This window comes from Salarias fasciatus, chromosome 5 (genome assembly GCF_902148845.1).
Source record: "Salarias fasciatus chromosome 5, fSalaFa1.1, whole genome shotgun sequence".
NCBI lineage: Eukaryota > Metazoa > Chordata > Actinopteri > Blenniiformes > Blenniidae > Salarias > Salarias fasciatus.
In genome coordinates this window covers 19,853,045-19,871,925 of record NC_043749.1, presented here as the reverse complement: position 1 = coordinate 19,871,925, position 18,881 = coordinate 19,853,045, and the positions used below count along the sequence as shown (strand labels likewise).

The window sequence follows — 18,881 nt, the reverse complement described above, 5'->3', positions numbered from 1 at the left end:
GAAATTTCCACAGAATTTTAAACGCCCAGCGGGCAAGTTCCACCCACTTCCACATTACAACCAATCAGAAGGTCGGCAATGCTGAAAGCTTATTGGCTGATTAGGCCCAACTCCCCCCTCGTTATTGGTCGTTGGGCCGTCACTCAAGCTGTTCCACCAATCAGGTCTCGCACCGCGGTCGGCTTCAGACACAGCAGCCATTGTTCGGCGAGTTTGGGTGCAAAACTGAACATAAACATCATTTTAGGGCTTAACAAACTGTGTGGCTTTAAAACCGTAAGCCCAGGATTTACAAAAGAATCCAAGGCCGTCCCCTGAAAGTACCTTGAAGGCTCACGTGATCCTAATGCCAGAAAGATAAGTCAGGCTTGTTGAGAGGCTCCACCTGCATGGGCGTCATCATTCTGTATTCTTCCATTGTATTCTAGTTCATTCTAGGACGTTCCATCTCATTTAATGACACACAAATTTGGCACGCTTATTACAACAACCTATAATTACATTGCATGATTTCTCCCACAACAGTAATAGTTTAAATGCCATAGCACCAGTTCATAAAATAGGTTAAACCTCTCAACTTTGCACATGTAGTGTCATCTTGCTCAGGTTTGGAGTGTACCAACAACTTGTGAGTGTTCTTATATCATTATAATACAATGAAGTTGACACTTACTTTATGGTGTACATCTCACAGAGAGCTTTTTTTTTTTTTAACCAATCAAAAAAAAACAAATTTCAGCTTAGAAAACTGCAACATTATCTATTTCCAGGATTGGTTTTTGTCTCCAAAATTTAATGTTTACACTACTCCTGTTCAGTCTTTGTCCTGTTCAGTCTTTGTCCATCATGTAATCTTGAGATACATATTCATTCTGGCTTTCCTCCTTGTACAGATGTTCAATGAATGGGAAGTTTGAGAAGTGCAGATGAAGCAATGTCAGTTGTGACTGTCTGCACTCATGTGGATGTAAAGCAGTTTCACTGATTGCTTCATAAATCCCCATGAGAGCAGCTTGTGTAGTTTAAACATGATATAAAAGTAGCCGATTACAAAATGGAAAAGAATATTTACTGAATTAAAAAACAAAAAAAACCCACTAGATTCACTGACAGCACTTGACAATACTATACAATCTAATAATAATGTGTCCATTACATAACATGAAGAAAGAAAACCAGGTCAGGTGTCAAAAAGTGACAAGATGATTTGAGGTGTGGGCTAAAAGGTATGGGCCCATTCCAAGACATCTGCAGCTCAGAAGTTATGAAACAGTGGGTGGTACATGTTGCAGCCTGCAAGGCAAGCACGCAAGACACAGCAGTTTAAATATGCTGCAGTTGTTGCTGCATTACTTAAATATTGTGTTCCAACATAATTCCATCTAAATCTCCAAACGTATACCCTGTGCTCTATATGTGTAACGTATATGTATGTAAATACAACATATATTTAGTTTGTTTTTCTTTTTTCCTTTTTTTCTGTTAGGTATTTTATTTACACTATTTTGTACAATCTTGTTTTGTTCACCAAACATACTGGAATTGTATAGTATGCATATATATGTGCATATGTATATGTATATGTATATATATGTATATATATGTATATATGTGTGTATGTGTATATATGTATATATATATATATTTTTTTTTTGTTACTTACTCTTGTGTCTCGAAATAAATACCTTCATTCATTCATTTATTCAACGTGAATTTAAAAAAATAAACTGAATGAATTCTCTCTAGAAGCAGGTTTACAGCCTATAACCTGAGTGCTGCAGGTTGCAGTGCCGCAAGCAAATAGTTTGCCGTGCTCTTTAGTCTTCAAACAATGACAGACTAAGGCAAATAAAGGGATCAGGTGTCTTGCTCATGTCTCTGAGGTTGTAACTGGGAGTTGACTGTCGACATATCTTAAGTTTGCATCTTCGCAAGCATTTTTGTTGAAATGTTAGTCTGATATACGTTTGAATGCCTCCAAAATGTCAAAAAGACAACAGCGATCTTTAAAATCAAGAAAAGCACATGCTCTGGAGTCAGTTTTGGTTTCTCTATTCTTGGCCACAGTAGAAATTAAGCAGACTGACATGATGTACTATCTGCAGGAGGACCACTCCTTTACCAGCTATGAACAGCCTATATAGTGTTATATAGTGTTGAGTAGGAATGAGTCTTGAAACCTCAAGACAAACCAGTTTTAAGCAACAGCTCAGTCTTGAGTGTTCTTCTAGATATTTGTATTGTTTTTTTGTTAAGCTGCTTAAAACTGGATTTGTAGACAACAAAAACTCAGGAGATATTTACATTTCTTGTTCTATAGCACATCAATAGATGTCCCACTTGTGATCTTGTAGCTTTTGCATTTTTAAAAAGGTGCAGGTTCATAAACGATGAATAGAGGTTGAGGCTCAATAGAGGTGGGACAACAGAGGTTTTAGTCAACATTTAGCCATTGCCCTGTGTATGGACTACTCTACAGCCTGGCTGTCTTTATTCTCTGCAAACTTTACAACTCAAACTTTCTAACCTGTAGATTAAATTCACCTGTAGCAGTTGTATTAATCCTTAAAAAAACAGAAAAGACAAATCACTTGATATAATTGTGTTAGAAAAACAAAAGAAAATTGATCTTCAACCATGTATTTTTAGCAACTAAAAAATTGGGATCTATAAATGTTTTATTGGTCATCCTGATTTCAATAGATTTTTCTAAAAAAAAATGCCACTGGTATAAACAGTATATCTGTAAGTCACCATATGGAGTCTGTTTATACACAAATGTTAATAGGCACAAAATATCTTCCAGTTTTACAATTCCACAGCTTGAAATGTCAGATGTAGCATAAATAGCTTAGGATCACTGTCACTGTCACTATCACTGTCATTGTATGAAAAGTGGTTTTAGGATCACGTGCGTAATGTGTAATTTCAGATCTGAAATCTATTTTAAGAGATTAAATAAAACATAATTCAGGTCAGTAGCTCACTCCGATCTGTCTTTGTAGGGTGAAGTTTTTGAGACAAATGAGACGTGAACCATCAACACTGTCAACATTGCCACCCCATGAGTGATGCTCCCGCCCCGACTAAAATTTTTCACACATTTTGTTCTAGATGAATAAACACAACACAAACAGAATGGCGTGGTCCGTCTGAATGGAAGAGTAATCGGTATTTGAGCTATGTAGCTGCTTCCCTTGAACTGCTGATGGAAGCAAATTCCATTTCATCCACTGCTTTATCCATAAGCGTATTGAGGTTTTCAAAACACCAGCACACAATTTAAGCTTGACAATTCAGACCATTGTGTTATATCAAGGCTATTCATTTTAGAGTCATATCCCAGTAACCCAGAAGCCATGAAAACAACCTAGTGCCTCAACACACATCAGTACCGTCAAAGCAACGTGTAAATGTTTAGTTTCAGGTATTTGCAACAACTAGTATTATTTAACTCTGAGCAGGTCTGGTGGACTGAGATGACTCCCGCGAACTTGGGTGAAGGCAGATTACTACCTGGATAGGTTGTCAACCCTTATCACACACACACAGACACAAACACACACACATGCACATAAATACATATTTGTTGATAAAGAGAGAAAATTGATGGACCCATATGCCCACACAGAAAGGTCCCAACCCAGAGTCAAACAGGTGCACTAATCACTACACCACTGCACACCCCATCAAAATATTAAAAATATCACAGTAATATTTTCAAATGATTTAGACCATCAGAAGAGTATGTCAGATTCAGATGATACAGCCATATACTCTTACAAACGTCTCGCAGCGAACCCTTTTTTTCTCAGCGGACCATTCACAAGGTTTAAAGGAATGCTTGGATAGATTCGTACTTTTTTATAACCAGTTCATGTTCTCACGAACAGATTCACGTGTAGCTTACGTGAGCCACAACTGCACACTTTATAACAAGGTGTATCGATCCAAGTGTGCAAACGTAAAGTACATCCTGTTATTGGGAGCGGCTGAAATAATTCCTTTGGCACATTTAAATGAGAAGCATTGTTAAGATCTTTAACATGTCACGTTTTACAAGAAGATACTTTCTCTCTATTTGGTTTAACTTTTTTATTTTCAAATGTAAACATTTTTCAGAGATGCAATAGATTATTAGAAAATAGTATGTTTTTTAAACAAACACCAAACTTTGATGTAGAAACTTTCACCTAATAAAAAAAAAAAAAAAAAAAATGCTGTATGCATGTGGAGATGAAATAAAAGGGTGGATGATGAAAGCAGTGTCACAGAGACCCTCGTGATGGACTCATCATCCACCCACTCTCAAAAAGCTGAGCTATTTATAGGCTTCAGCTGTCTTCTAAAATTCCCTTTGTGAATGAATGGGGAGCCACACACATGGATGAGACAGACCCAGAGTTAACAAACTCACACATTAAGCTCGGTGTTTGGTGACTCCGCCGTAAACAACGCGCCAGATCTTTTAGAGGTCGGCATCGTCACCGCTAATCCGTTTAATAAGATAAGTTGTGTCAACAATCACGTGCTTTCTAGAATGACCTCTGATGCAAACATAGTGGCTGAGGTGACATTGTGGACTGTCACGATCCCGTGTGTGTTATGTAGTAAACAGAAAGCGGAGGTGAGACAGGATGTGATTAAGTCGAGGACAGCTTAGTCAGAAAGCTATTTAGAGGCTTCCACTTTAATTGACATGCTTCTCTCGGAGTAAATACAATAAACCTGAGAGTAAGGAACACACACGTACAAAAGGATGAACAATGAAGCCAACAAAACTGTGCAAGGGAGCTAATCCCTGGAGAATGTGAGAAGCAGAACACAGCGTGACACAGAAAACAGTAAAGAGCAAGCAGGTGTGACTGGCGAGAGTCCAGGTGATGAGTCTCCCGCTGGTGTCAATCAAAGTCAAAGGGAAAACTGTGGTTTTTGTAAAAGCACATCGCGTACGCCACGAGCAAACAGAGGACGCCAATTAGGAAAACATCAAGTAACTCTTCTGGCCAGGGTAAGCGTGGACCTTGACAACAGGTTTGGTACACTCAGCTGTAGCCTTGCCCGCTCGTTCTGTGCACTCAGTGGTGCTTCTGTCGCAGCTGTCGCAGCGGCAGCTGAGAGCCACGGGGAAGGTGAAGTCGACAGGGCAGCCAGGCAGAGGGACCGTGCGGTATTCAATTCGATCATAAGTACAACTGCTCTGTCTGTTGACATCCTGCCTCCAATAGTTCGAGATTCCGTAGTCCCAGATGAAGTTTTTCTCCTGGTCGTCAAACAAAAACATTGGTGAAACCACAAATTACTGTTCATAATGTAAGATCGGTAAAAAACAAACAAAAAACAAACTGTTCCTTCTATTTAACTTAAAACTCTTAGATATCTATGAAGCAAAAAAAAAACAAAAAACACTTGTTTATATTTCATATGTAACTCAACATTACTCTGAATGTGGACAAAAGCAAGGTAAGGCAAGAGTGGCCTACAGGTTAAAGGTTAGACAAGTAAACCTGAAATCAGAGGTTTGCAGGTTCAAATCCTTCAGTTTTGACCACTGTGCTTCCTGAATAGGGTCCTTTAATCCTAACACATGTCACCAAAGTTTCTTAAATAAGTTAGCTTGCTTAAAGAGAAATCATTGCCCCAGCGGGTCAGGAAAATCACAATTTTAGAATTACGGTTTCTTAGAAACATTAAAAAAAAAGTATTTAATTCCTTTTTTGGAGAAAAAGTTCTAACAATGTTTGCTTTTCTATGTAGGAATTGATTTCCGTCTTGGAAGAACAATAGATGTCACTCTTGTTGAGTCGGTACAGTGAGTGACGTGTTGTTTTGATGCAACCTGAGCAGTTAAGGGTCAGGGGTCATGCACAATGAGCTACAGCAGTGACCTGTCGGCTATGTGATTCAAGATAGAGCTTCAGGTAACACGCTTCCTTCTTCCTTACTTAACCTCTAAGCCACCATTCTCCTACTAATGACTTTAAGAACACTTTTTTTTTTTTTTTACAAGTGACGAAGCACATACCCAGGAAGTGCAATTTCCCGAACAGATCGTAGTTTTGATTTCCAAACAGATGTCACACTCTGGCTTCTCCACATAAAGGGTGAATTTGGAGGGTGAACATGCCGGAGCAGCCGGAGCAGCCCGCCCGAAGAGCAGAAACAGGAGCCAAAAGGGAAATGCCGCAGTTTCCATGTTAAGCAACATTTTTCTCAGTCAGCTTTTGTCCTGCAATGAAAGAAGAAAACATGATGACGCATCGTTAAAGACGATAGTTAAATCTATCTTTACTCAAGGTCACCTGTATGATAGGTGTGGATGCTTGCAGATGAGATATTGCTCTGAGTTTGAACACCAAGTGAAGAGTCTTTATACATGTATTATATCATTCATATTTAACCAGGCTGACTCAACTACTGTCTGTGACGACAAGCATCTATTGATTGTTTAGGGCCATTATGTGGATGACATGAATACCTTTTTCCTTCTTGAACAATTCATGCAGTTGTTGTCTGGTCATGGCAAAAGGGGTCTGACGATTAAAGCTATGACCACTAGATGTCACAAGATACTTCAAAAACTCATTTAAGCTTACATAAAAGGCAACTGCAATTTAATTGAGTTTTACATCCTTTTACAAAACAAGCCCATGTGTCTCTGAGTAGAACTCAAACAAAGGCTCTGATGATGCAGAACTTCTGTGTGAGTAATAGTGACTCTGCAAAGACAGCTATTACAAAGCAAGTCTGAGGAGCAGGCAGTAGTGGTGAGTTACGAGCTGCACAGTCTAAACTTGTACAGAACAAAGTGAGAAGACATCCAGAGCAGATTTGTTTGTTGAAAAGTGCAGCAGAAGACCTCAGCTTTATCTCTAAATGACATACGCTTCAGAGCGACAATGAATGATCCACAATCGCACTGACAGCACAATGCGACAAACATTCCAGGCTGCGCTTGCAAAGGTTTCCTTATCTAAAAGTTAGCTTAATGATTGGCCAGGTTAGCCAAAGTCTCGAAGACAGAATGGGTTGTTAAGTGTGAACATAGATGTCTTTCTTTTCAACTGTCTGGGATTTGCACAGTTTAATGAATGTGCTCTGTCACAAACTGGTCCACAAGGGAAGAGGAGTAAACACCTTGATACAGGTGACCGCCGGTGAGCAGGAATACTGTCCACAAAACAAATGAAGCACGACAACAATTTCAAACACTGTCATTAGAGTATCGGTCTGATCTGGTCTGGTTCTTCAAAGAAGAACAACAAAGAACAAAGAAAACCCACCAAATTATGCAATACTCACTCTGACATGTGACTTTGTGGACAGTTTTGAACATGATATAACAGTGGACATGGCAGCCAAACCCTGAAGATGTAACCTGCCCTTCTCAATGCCTAACCGAACCAGTAAGTATTAATTAACCTGGAGTCGTATAAAGACCGTACCTGGAAGTACCAATAAATCACTAAAAAGAGGAAAAAATTAACTTTAATGAAAGTGGCTATCTGATTTAAGGCCATCAAAACACAATATGAGAAACAAACCGGAATCCTCGCCATCTAAAGTTCAACAAATGATGCATTTCTCACACTTAATTATGGCTTCTGGGTCTCGTGTCCTTGATGGATTATTAACTAGCGTGAACTAACCTTTATAGTTCGCCGAAGGCTTCAGAGAGGACCAGACTCCTGACAACTGCAAGAGAGATAGCTGGAATCTCACTGCTTGATGATCAGAAGAAGAGAAGACTCTGAAAATCAAAGTGGCGAATCTGGGAGGAAAAAAGACTCAACCCTGGACATTTTTTCAAACATCTTTTTTTGTCAGTGAAGGTTTGAGTGTAGTGAAGGAATTAGGTATAAGAACTGAAGAGGATTTTTGTTGCTCCCAGTGTGGATGGAACTGGACGTTGTAGCAATATTTGAATACATTAGAGAAGAGGAGTTTAACATTACCAAAACTTCAGCTTAATCCAGACATTATTAAGTAAAGGGTGATAAAGTCTCTGCTGAAGTAACCATGGTTGGCACCGGTGGACCCGTGGCCACTTTCTCTGTGTGGGATTATGTGGTTTTTTTTGGGGTCATTGTGGGGGCAGCTGGCATCGGCCTTTTTCAGGCCATCCGAAGTCGTAAGGAGACCAGCAGTGAAGAGTTTCTGTTGGGTGGACGACAAATGACAGCTATACCGGTGGCCATGTCGCTCACTGCTAGCTTCATGTCTGGCATCACAGTCATCGGCACACCTGCTGAAGCTTACAAGTTTGGAATAGCCTTCTGGCTCTTTGGGATTTCCTACACCATCATGTCTGCGGTCTCTGCCGAGATCTTTGTTCCACTTTTCTATCGGCTGGGGATAACCAGTGCCTATGAGGTATGACTGATACAGACTGTGTTTATGTCAGTGGTGCAAAAGTCAGAGAACAGAACAACTTGTGATATAAAAGATCAGGACTGAAAGCCAAATATATGCTTCATAACAAGTCAACATTACAAGGCTCTTAAAAGTTTATAGAGTGACTGATTTGACAGTAGGAAGGAAATTATTTTTAAAGACATTTTATAGCGTACAATGCATTGAAAATGTAGAGCAAGTTGTCTTTTTTAAAAGTCAGTTTTTGTTTCTGTTTTCTTTCTTACACTCCAGTATCTTGGGATGCGCTTCAGTCGACCTGTTCGGATTATTGGGACGTCAATGTACATCGTACAGACGGTAACAACACACTTTTGTATAAAAGTTTGAAAATGTTCATTTACCTCTGTAATTCCACCAAGTGCAACATCAAAATGACAACCAACAAAAATGATTAAAATGGTAACAGTGACATGCTATACTGATTTTTTTTCCTTTTTGACTTTATGCAAAACTGATTCCCGATAGCACTTCTCAGAAAGCATCAATATGAATCAAAAGCTTTTTGTGTTTCCATCTAATCAACTAATGGAGACGTCTCTTTCCAGGCTCTGTACACCGGGTTAGTCATCTATGCTCCAGCACTGGCACTCAATCAAAGTGAGTCAAAACACAAAAAAACTCAACGACATGTTTTTAAGCTTCAGTTAATGGTCAAAGTGACCTGCATCACACTGTTCAAGCTAAACTAGTAAAGAAGCATTCAATGGTTTTTCCTGTTAGACGTAAAGCTAAAACTATTTGAATCTCTTTATCTTCACTGTGAACCCTGACAAGCTCACTGAACTCAAGTCTGTTACAAAAAATGTTTTGTCAATTATAAAACTTAGGGAATTTTTTTTTTTTTTTTATTATACAGTAACTGGACTTCATCTGTGGGGAGTGCTGGTGGCCACAGGAGTGGTGTGCATCATTTACTGCACTCTGGTACGGACTGTCTCATTTCAAAACGTACTTTATGTATTATATTAAAATAAGGTGACGTATGAACACAGTCTGAAATTCTTGTAGCATGTTTCTGTTTCACACTAATAGAAGCCAGTCGTCGTTTTCATTTGAAACAGAGGTGAATTTTATATTGTAATTTAGTTTGAGTTTGTTAAACTGTTGGCTCATTTGTGAAGTTATTTTGTGAATCATCGAGCACTAAATGGGAAATATTATTGCAAAGTACTTGAAGGTGGAGCTGAGTCTGAGCTGGATATTGTTTCAGGGTGGTCTGAAAGCAGTGATCTGGACAGATGTCCTGCAGATGGTGATCATGCTGGCAGGCTTTGTGGCAGTCATAGCGAGGGGTGCCGTGCTGCAGGGAGGACTTGGACAAATATGGGAAGATGCTAGAATCGGAGGCCGACTCGAAGCATTTGAGTAAGTGTAAAAGCAGATCTGTATCAATCCAGTCAGAAACACAGTTGCATTGTTTCCTTAATCCCAAAGACCAATTATTGTCAAAGCTATTGCATAAAGTAATCACGAAAGCTAAAGATTAGGAATGTAAAGATGATTTATTGCCTAAAAATGTCATGAAACTTGTCAGAAACATGTACTATTGTTGCACCCAAATCAACTTCAGTAGTCTTTCATATTTCTGACCTTTTCTCCACAGCTTTGACCCAGATCCTCTGAAAAGACACACCTTCTGGAGCATAGTGATTGGTGGCAGTATAATGTGGGTGTCTATCTATTCCATTAATCAGTCCCAGGTGCAGCGCTACATCTCCTGCAAAACAATGGGACATGCCAAAATGTAAGAGCGCGACTAATGACAGATTCCTGGCTGAAATCCTGCACTGACTCGTCTTCTTTCATCTCTTAGGTCTTTGTATGTCAACATGGTTGGCTTGTGGGCAACTGTGAGTTTGGCTATGTTCTCTGGCCTCACAATGTACTCAATTTACAAGAACTGTGATCCACTCTCAAACGGTGATGTGAATACCTCTGACCAGGTGAATACAGCTGCATTTTGAAGAAAGAGTGCACCTTCTTCAATGAGGCAGATTCAGATACATTTGTTTAAAAAAAAAAAAAAGATTAAAGTTGAGGCAATGACTAACCTACTGAAGTAAAAGTTGAAAAAAATAACAGACTTTGAGATATACTAAATACATACACATATTGTATAATTTACTCCATTAAATGTTGGCATTTCTTATCTGATCAGAGCAATAACCGAAAGCATTTCCTCCAATAAAGCCATGGGTGTGGAAATGTCTTGCTGCTCCAAATCTTATCAAATCTGCTCTTATCTTTACTGTCAGTCTAGTTCACTTTCAGTCCTGTCAGTAAAATTTGTAATTATGAAAGGTTTCAAACTCAAAATACTAGCACTGATGTCTTTCCCCTGTTTATTCTTCACGTTTTGTTGTAGGATGTGTGCTGTGAAAAGCAGCAATGTATCTACAGTGATCACACTTCCAAGGCGGCATTGTCTCAGCCATTAAATGTTTAACCCAAATTTGACTTTGTAAAGATGCTATATGCAATGATGCAACAAAATCTATGCGTTGTCAGTAAATAGCTTCTTTTGAAATCTTAAAGTCCTAATTATTAAAGTGAACATATCCTGAAAAAGAAATACTGCTAGAGAATTAGAGTTAAATGAATTACAAGAATCTGAAAACTTTAAATACCTCTAGACCGCGGTCACGGTTAACAGTAACATGGTTTCCATGTTTCACCCAGCTGCTGCCTTACCTTGTGATGGACATCCTGGAGGACTATCCTGGAATCCCTGGCCTGTTTGTGGCGGCAGCATACAGCGGCACACTGAGGTGAGGCCTGAAGCAACAACAAAATAGCTCACCAAACTTTGAGTTAAGAATGTTAAACGAGATTCTGTAATCATCAAGAAAACCATCACGCTTTGTTGCAGACTGAGAAATTCTGAGTCACCCACACAAAGGAGGAAATCTTTTTATTTGAAAGCTACATCTTCATTGCTCTGTTCAGAGTCTAGAAGCTTAATGTTGTCTGTTTTTCAGCACGGTGTCTTCCAGCATTAACGCCCTCGTCGCTGTGACAGTGGAAGACTTCATTTTTCCAAATTTCAAACAATTAACAACCAAACAGGTGACCTGGATGAACATGGGACTGAGTAAGTAGGAAAAACATGCTTTCACTGAAGCTTTTCCATGAACACAAAGAGTGATCTGACTTTATATAATTGAGCAGAAAAAAAGGAGATATGTTCTTCCTTATCTGTCTGACACAAGACATCTTCTGTACTATCAGCAAAAGCACAAACGTGCTTCTTGGCGTAGTCTGAGTTAGCGGAACACATTTTATCATGAACAGTAAAAACTCACAGTACCTTTCCGACTCGAAGATCAGAAGACTCAAGTAGACACCAACATACACGTTATCTTATCTTGTTATTTTAAGATGGTCACTAAAATGCTTCATTTTCTTCCACGTGAGTCATGATATTCTTCCAGTTGTTGTTGGCTCAACAGCAAAACAACAGCAATTAAATTATTGAGATCTGTATGTCAATCCTATGCCAGGCCAGACCTCTTCGAACCCAGGTTAATGAAAAATATTCAGTAATAGTTCTTGTGGGAGAATTACAGGGCAGTAAATGCACACGCCGGATCATGCTGGCTCTTTGAATTTAATTCAGAAAGAACACAAAGTTGAAAGCTCCAATCTCATTCCCGATGAGGAGAATTCTGCAGCTTAATCTGGATAATTTTCAGAACAGCTCTGTATTTTGTGTCACAACCCAAAAGTAGCATGTTCTTACACGAACACCAAACAGCAGGGGTGTGAATATTGCTTCCCACAAACCAGCCCATGGCAAAGTCTGACTCTCCCGCAGTGTCAAAGTGTAAGAAATGACAAAAGAGCAATGACCTGAAGTGAGATCTGTGGAGCAGCTAAAAGCAAGACCATTATTTCCTAAAGTCACACCGAAGAGACGGGTGGGATTCACTACAACAAGCCCAAGTTATCTGTGACACTTTATTGAAGTATTGTTGAGTAGCTCTTTTTTGTCTTTTCTGATAAGGCAATGAAATGATTTTGTTCATCTTTTTTGTTGTGCATCTGTATGTGTGAAACAACTGGAGATCAATGAAAACCAGTTCAAATCCCTGCTTGAGAGGCAAGAAATATATAATAAAAGACTTTTATTGATGTAGTGTTCTCTATTGTGTGCATTATGAAAATAAAGTTGAAGCTTGGGAACTTTTCAGACATGGTGCTCTCAGGGCTTAAAAAAAGTCAGAACAGACCTGAAGAAACTCAATTCTTTCCTAATCATAATAAAATCAAAGGCAATGTGGCTCACAGTAACTGTTATAAAAGCTTTGAAGTAAAAACTGAAATAAATACTGGATCACAAGTTGTTCGTATTTAATAATGTTGACTTATTAACTTTCAGGTGTGTTTTTTGGGGGAGTGTGCATCGGTATGGCTGGAGTGGCCTCGTTGATGGGAAGCGTTCTGCAGGTAACTTTCTTTGACTGCACAGCCCTGCAGCCATTTATTGCTCAACAGCACCATCATGAGCCGAATGACATGAAATGCACTAATTTTATTTCCAGGCCGCTCTTTCTATATTTGGCATGATCAGTGGGCCTCTACTGGGACTTTATCTGCTGGGCATGCTTTTCCGAACAGCAAATTCAAAAGTGAGTATTTTCATTCTAATGTGTCGAACATTCAGTAGCACAGCGGTATCTTGCAAGTAGCTAAAACAACATTGAGGCATGTAGCTAACTGCAGTTCTATTTACTCTACAGGGAGCCATTGCAGGTTTGATCACTGGACTGGCGGTGACACTGTGGGTCGGGATCGGAGCCCAGCTTTACCCACCAACTGCTGACAAGACAAACCCTCTTCCATTAAGCACCACCAACTGCACCAACAGGCTAAATTTCACCACAGTGGTTCCTCCGACCAGCCCAGTGACTCTGACCACACCGGATGAGTAAGTCACTCATATAAAACAGACCTGCTATCAGTCAACCGCACAATGTTTAAATTCTGGCTGGCTCAATTCTGAAAAATGGACTTTCTGAGGACTTGAAGAAGTTGGTAAATGAGGTTTTTTCTGTGTCAGTGTGAGGCCAGCTCTGGCAGACTCCTGGTACTCCCTATCCTACCTCTACTTTGCCTTGTTGGCCACACTGGTCACAATGGCGAGTGGTCTACTGGTGAGCATTTTCACAGGTGAGTTATGATTTGCTGACCTCCGTTGTCACTGGAAACACACGTCATCCCTGCTACAATGACGAGGGATTTGCGTTTCTGTTTTTCACAGGTGGGCTCAAGCAAGATAAGCAGAGCTCAGACTTGTTTGTGAGGAAAAGTGATTTATTCTGCTTTAACTTTTGCACTAAATCCAAGGTAAGTTGTTCACCCAACACCTTGTTATTTATCAAACTATGAGCACATCAGTCTTCATAAAGCTGATGTTATGTTTTTAAACCACTGCAGGAGTCAGATGTTCCAGAAAAAGTGGCTCAAGACATCAATCTGGGAAAAACCAACTCAGCATACGTGGACTTCGAAGAGTCGACCAAAAATGTTGCACAAAGCACTAAATTATAATGCATCTATTCCATTACAAAGCAGAAACAACAGTAACCCCACCATCAACTTATTTATATTCATATGTATATCACACTTGTTAATGAAATTCTTATTACAATTCATATATTATTATTAAAATATATAATTGCTAATGATAAACTTACACACGCTGCTCACGGAAATACAACACACAAGGAAGCAATAAAGGGAAATGTTGCGCAAATAAAATTAATTTTGCTTTGTGTAGCAACCTGAAAATAGCACAAGGTCATTCCATGGTCTCTTCCACACTGATTGAGCTACTCCCATTTCCTGTTTGCCAGTGATGGGGTGCAATTGTTTCACTTTAATTGCCCTTTGTTCACTTGTTCTTGCTGATACCACTTAATTTCTACATGAGCATTGTACTTTATTTTATAGCGATGCACACGGAAGCACACTGGAATGTTGTTGGATTTTGTTTAACAGTATGTGTTCTACCTTTCAGAATTATTTTTAGTTCATTTTATGATATGCTTATGTTGTGAAATTCATGCTTTTATTTTGGCCAGTCGCAATGGCCGCGGTAACCGGAAGTACCAAAAATAGCTCAGATGCTGTCAAGTGAAAGATGCAACAGAGCCCAAACTTTAATTTACAGAGCATATTATTTTTTCTTCTTAAAGGGCAACTCTGGTTTTTTGACACCTGGACCTTATATGTGTGTGCATGCTCATATACTCACTCAGACAAACATCATGCAGCTCGGAGTCCTCCAGAAGTTATTTAGATCCAACCGATTTAGCGGGGGCCACAGCAAGGGAGCTTCAGCACGGGACATAATCTCTGCAAAATTGCTCATTTCGGCTATATTTTTTGATCCATCACCAGTGTTATCATAAAGTCAGCTCATCTACCGTCTTCAGGTGGGTCAGCTAACAGTTTTCGCTAACTTAGCCACAATTAGCTCGGATGGGAATGTTGCAGAGCTCCTCTCCCCAGCAGAAAGGCACTTTGAGTCGGCCTCGGCTGTCACAGCGGCCGGGTGTCTGACTTGCCGGGAGGCTGCGGAGCTCCGGTGCCCAGCGGCGGCGCACTGCACGCGGGCTGCGGGGCGCTCCTGGAAGTCTCTCCTCACCGAGAGTCTCTGGAGGTCTCCAAGCCGGCCGAGAAGCGCTGTGCGCAGGCTGAGGGGCGCGTGCATGGCCGCGGCGCGGCTGCTGGAGCTCCCCCGTCAGCGGGAGACTCTGGAGGTCTCCGAGGTGGGTGAGGAGCGCTGTGCGCGGGCCGCAGCGCGGCTGCTGGAGCTCTCCCGTCAGCCGCGCTGCTTCTGGAGCCGCTTCTGGAGCTGCTTCTGAAGCCCTCTGCGAGAGAATCCAGATCTCCGCCGCCCGGCGGATGTGCGCTCCGGGCCGGGCCACAGGGCCCTGCCGGAGGCCCCCCTTCTGCACGGAGGTGTCAGAGAACAGCGAAGTGGAGCAGAGCAGAGCAGAGCAGAGCAGAGCAGAGCAGAGCATTGAGAATCTAACCCCGGACCGAAAGGCAACTCGGGGCCGCCACGGGGGCTCCCGCCCGGCACTGCGCCCAGCGCCGCCGCAGTGGCGGACGGGTCCCCCGACCCAGCAGCCCAGCCTCCAGGCCCGGTCAGGCTCCGCAGGCGGGCGACCGGACCCACGCACCGGCCGACCCTCGCCGTCCAACCGTCTTCAGGTGGGTCAGTTGACCCACCTGAAGACGGTGGACGAGCTGACTTTATGATAACACTGGCGATGGATGAAAAAATATAGCCGAAATGAGCGATTTTGCAGAGATTATGTCCCGCGCTGAAGCTCCCTTGCCGTGGCCCCTGCTAAATCGGTTGGATCTAAATAACTTCTGAAGGACTCCGAGCTGTAAGATGTTTGTCTGAGTGAGTATATGAGCATGCACACACCTATAAATAAGGTCCAGGTGTCAAAAAACCGGAGTTGCCCTTTAAGCTCCTCTCCTGCAGAAAAAAACTATGTATTGTGTAAGTTTCAAAACTGTTTTATAGAGTTTATGATGTTATTAATTGTTAAAGATGATCTTTTGGAGTTGAATTGACTCTCACAGAGGATGTATTACTGTATGTGCTTTCAAGTTAATGTATGTTGAGACGTAGACTGGACTGATTTGATTAGATTGCTTTTTACTGCCCAACAGAGAGAGTTCATTGTTGTTTATTTTGTGCTTGTTTCACAGTTCCACTCTGTACTCATATCAACTGAAGACTGTGTAATAAATCCGTAAATCTGATGAATGTGGATAGCGGCAAGGACAGTACAGTGAAAATGCGGGAAAACCTGCAGTTTAAGAAGAAGGAAAAATCAGAAAAAAAGATCCAAAATCTCAAAGAGTTTTTGCTCCTCTGCATCCAGTGCTGCAATCCGAGCATGAGCTGAAGCAGAAGCAGCCAAAGCGAGGGCTTCATATGCTGAAAAGGAAGCAAAGCTTAAAGTAGAAAGCGCGACAAAAGAAGCAGAGCTACAGTTAGTAAAAGTAAAGTTAGAAGCAGAGTTAAAAGCGCTGGAATTCCAGAGGGGAGGCAGCCGCAGCCATATGTGGCACTATGATATAGGTTTGTGCGTGAGGATAGTTGCCCCCCCCAAATTTTATTTTTATATCTGGGGTCACTTTTCTGTTTGATGGACCACTGTTAATGTGTGTTCAGACCTCCTAAGGTAGTGCAGTACAGGTTTGGCCAGCAGAGGGCACTCAGTATCCCGTGTATCTGTAGCTGACATAGAAGAAGTCAGTCTGTCTGATGCTGCAGTGAGAGAGATCAAGGACCTAGTATGCTTTTATTAAAAAATCTTTTCCTGTTTTGCAGGTAAGCTGGTTCATAAACATTATACAAATAATACACAACAGTTGGAGAAGATCTTAAGCGCCCTAGAATGTTATGGATGTTGAGGTGGAAGCTGGATTTAAAATATTTTAATTGGTAAAGGCAACTCACCACGTTTTTCGTGTAAGATGGCGGATGTGTAGTCCATGGCAAAGTGTGGTAATGAGCCATAGAACTGTTTCATGTTTGTTTCACATTTATGTGACACGTGAATTTATGAAAGATGCACGTAACGGTGGTTTGGGCATGAGTTTATGAACTTGTGTGGAGCGGAGTGAGTGTGTCCTTTCATGAGGAGTGTGTGTAAAATGAGTTATTTCAGTAAAAATGCTGTGTTAAAGTATATATGTGGTTCAATATTAGTACTGGTTCAGTGGTTAAACTGTGTTGGAAGCTCACACATGTATTTTGGGACTGAAGAAGTTTTGGTATTTCATTAGTGATAAGACTAAGTGTTAAAACGATTTGTGTTTGTCATCCAAGGTAAATAAAAAAAACAGGATTACTATTAAAAGCACTGATTGAAATGGGTTGAGAATAATAAAAACAGTTCATATGAGTGATTGAATCAGCAAATAAAACAATGAATAGGAATAAGGGTTAAAAGCACTGTAAAACTGTAATTTGAGTTGAGTCAGAGTTTTTATTGATAAAAAGGTGAGAGTTTCGTCACATGGCATGCTCCGTTACAAGAGGACTTACAAGTCCAACATGTAACCAACAAAAGGATACACAAGACACTTCACAAGACAATGCAGTTCTCAGCAACCACAAGGATACCAAAACCAGCAACCATATAAACTCCAGCAACAAGAATAGCAGACTCCAAATAACTTCACTAAACCCAACATCATATGTCCCACAAGGTATGGCCACACCCACCAGTGTATTATCTGAAATAGAACACCTGGCTCGTTACCTGGCCTGCCGTGACCAAGTAAGCACAAGTCTCTACCAATTTGATGACAAACCAGAAAGTTATAGAGCATGGCAGTCGTCATTCAACAATGTCACCTCAGATGTAGGACTGACAACTACTGAAACGTTGGATCTGTTGATAAAGTGGCTTGGGACAGAGTATGCTATACATATTAAAAGAATCTGCTCTGTGCATGCTGGAAATCCAAATGTGGCATTGGAAAGGGCCTGGATACGACTCCAGAAGTGCTATGCTGCATCTGAAGCAACAGAAAAAGCCCTGTTCAAAACACTGGATGAATTTCCAAAAATAACTGTTAAAGAGTAGAGCAAGGTGAGAAACTTGGGTGATTTGCTCATGGAGGTCCAAGGCGCTACAGAAGAAGGTTATCTGACGGGAATCACATACTTGGACACTGCCAGAGGCAGCACTGTTTAGGCTTGAAAAATGTACTAAATGACCTCGTTTCGAATTAATTATGGACGTTACCCGCTCAGGGTACTTGGATTACAGCGGACGAGCAGTATGAAGGAAAATAGGCACGTTTTGTGGACTTTATGGACCTTTCTCTTTCGGGCTCTATCGGTCCCTGTTATATGGAAGTTTGTTGACAACGAAAATCCCCCACGGATCTCCGGGTGCATTTGAGACATCAAAAAAGTGCTCCAGAGTGTTTCTCAGCATGAGGGTGAGTAGAAAAGCTTCATGTTTTCATGCAGCAATGAACGACAGCATGAAGCAGTCTCAAGGAATTATGGGGACAAAATATCCATCCACAAAACTAATGTTTCCATGGGCGCAAAACCACCCACAAATCAGCCTGTGATAAAACTTGAACGAGAAAAACAGGGTCCCATACACAACGCGCATCTTTTCAGAAAATGCAGGGCTTTCAGAGCTAAATCTATTAAAGAGAGGAAAACTATCCTGAAAGAGAATGGGATCAGTTTCAAATGTTGCACTTCGACCAGCCGTCTCTCAAAAGACTGCAGAGTCCCAGTGAAGTGTTTGGAGTGTGACAGTGACCGCTACAACACAGCACGTCCGCACGCCACTTTCAGTCTTCTCTAGGCATACTCCCCCAGCCAACGATGGCAGGGAGGAGGAACAAAATGTTGCCAACACAGCAGTGAGCTCCCAGTGCACCAAAGTTTGTGGCCCAGGTCA

The 18,881-nt window shown here is 41.0% G+C and overlaps 2 protein-coding genes across 2 annotated transcripts; one reads left to right on the top strand and one right to left on the bottom strand.

Annotated features, from left to right (window-relative positions):
- Positions 1–4,782: 4,782 nt before the first annotated feature.
- tshba (thyroid stimulating hormone subunit beta a) lies at positions 4,783–10,059 on the bottom strand. The gene is made up of 4 exons (XM_030091703.1): positions 10,006–10,059; positions 7,650–7,695; positions 6,026–6,229; positions 4,783–5,263 (listed from the first exon to the last, which is right to left on the bottom strand). The coding sequence occupies exons 3-4, from the start codon at positions 6,206–6,208 to the stop codon at positions 4,979–4,981; spliced, it is 468 nt and encodes a 155-aa protein (XP_029947563.1). The 5' UTR covers positions 6,209–6,229; positions 7,650–7,695; positions 10,006–10,059; the 3' UTR covers positions 4,783–4,978.
- LOC115388130 (sodium-coupled monocarboxylate transporter 1-like) lies at positions 8,020–13,965 on the top strand. The gene is made up of 15 exons (XM_030091071.1): positions 8,020–8,373; positions 8,647–8,712; positions 8,961–9,012; positions 9,272–9,339; positions 9,626–9,780; positions 10,019–10,159; positions 10,229–10,358; positions 11,095–11,183; positions 11,394–11,506; positions 12,794–12,861; positions 12,957–13,043; positions 13,155–13,342; positions 13,475–13,584; positions 13,676–13,761; positions 13,852–13,965. Exons 1-15 carry the CDS (start codon positions 8,020–8,022, stop codon positions 13,963–13,965), a joined length of 1,821 nt encoding a protein of 606 aa, XP_029946931.1.
- Positions 13,966–18,881: the final 4,916 nt, after the last annotated feature.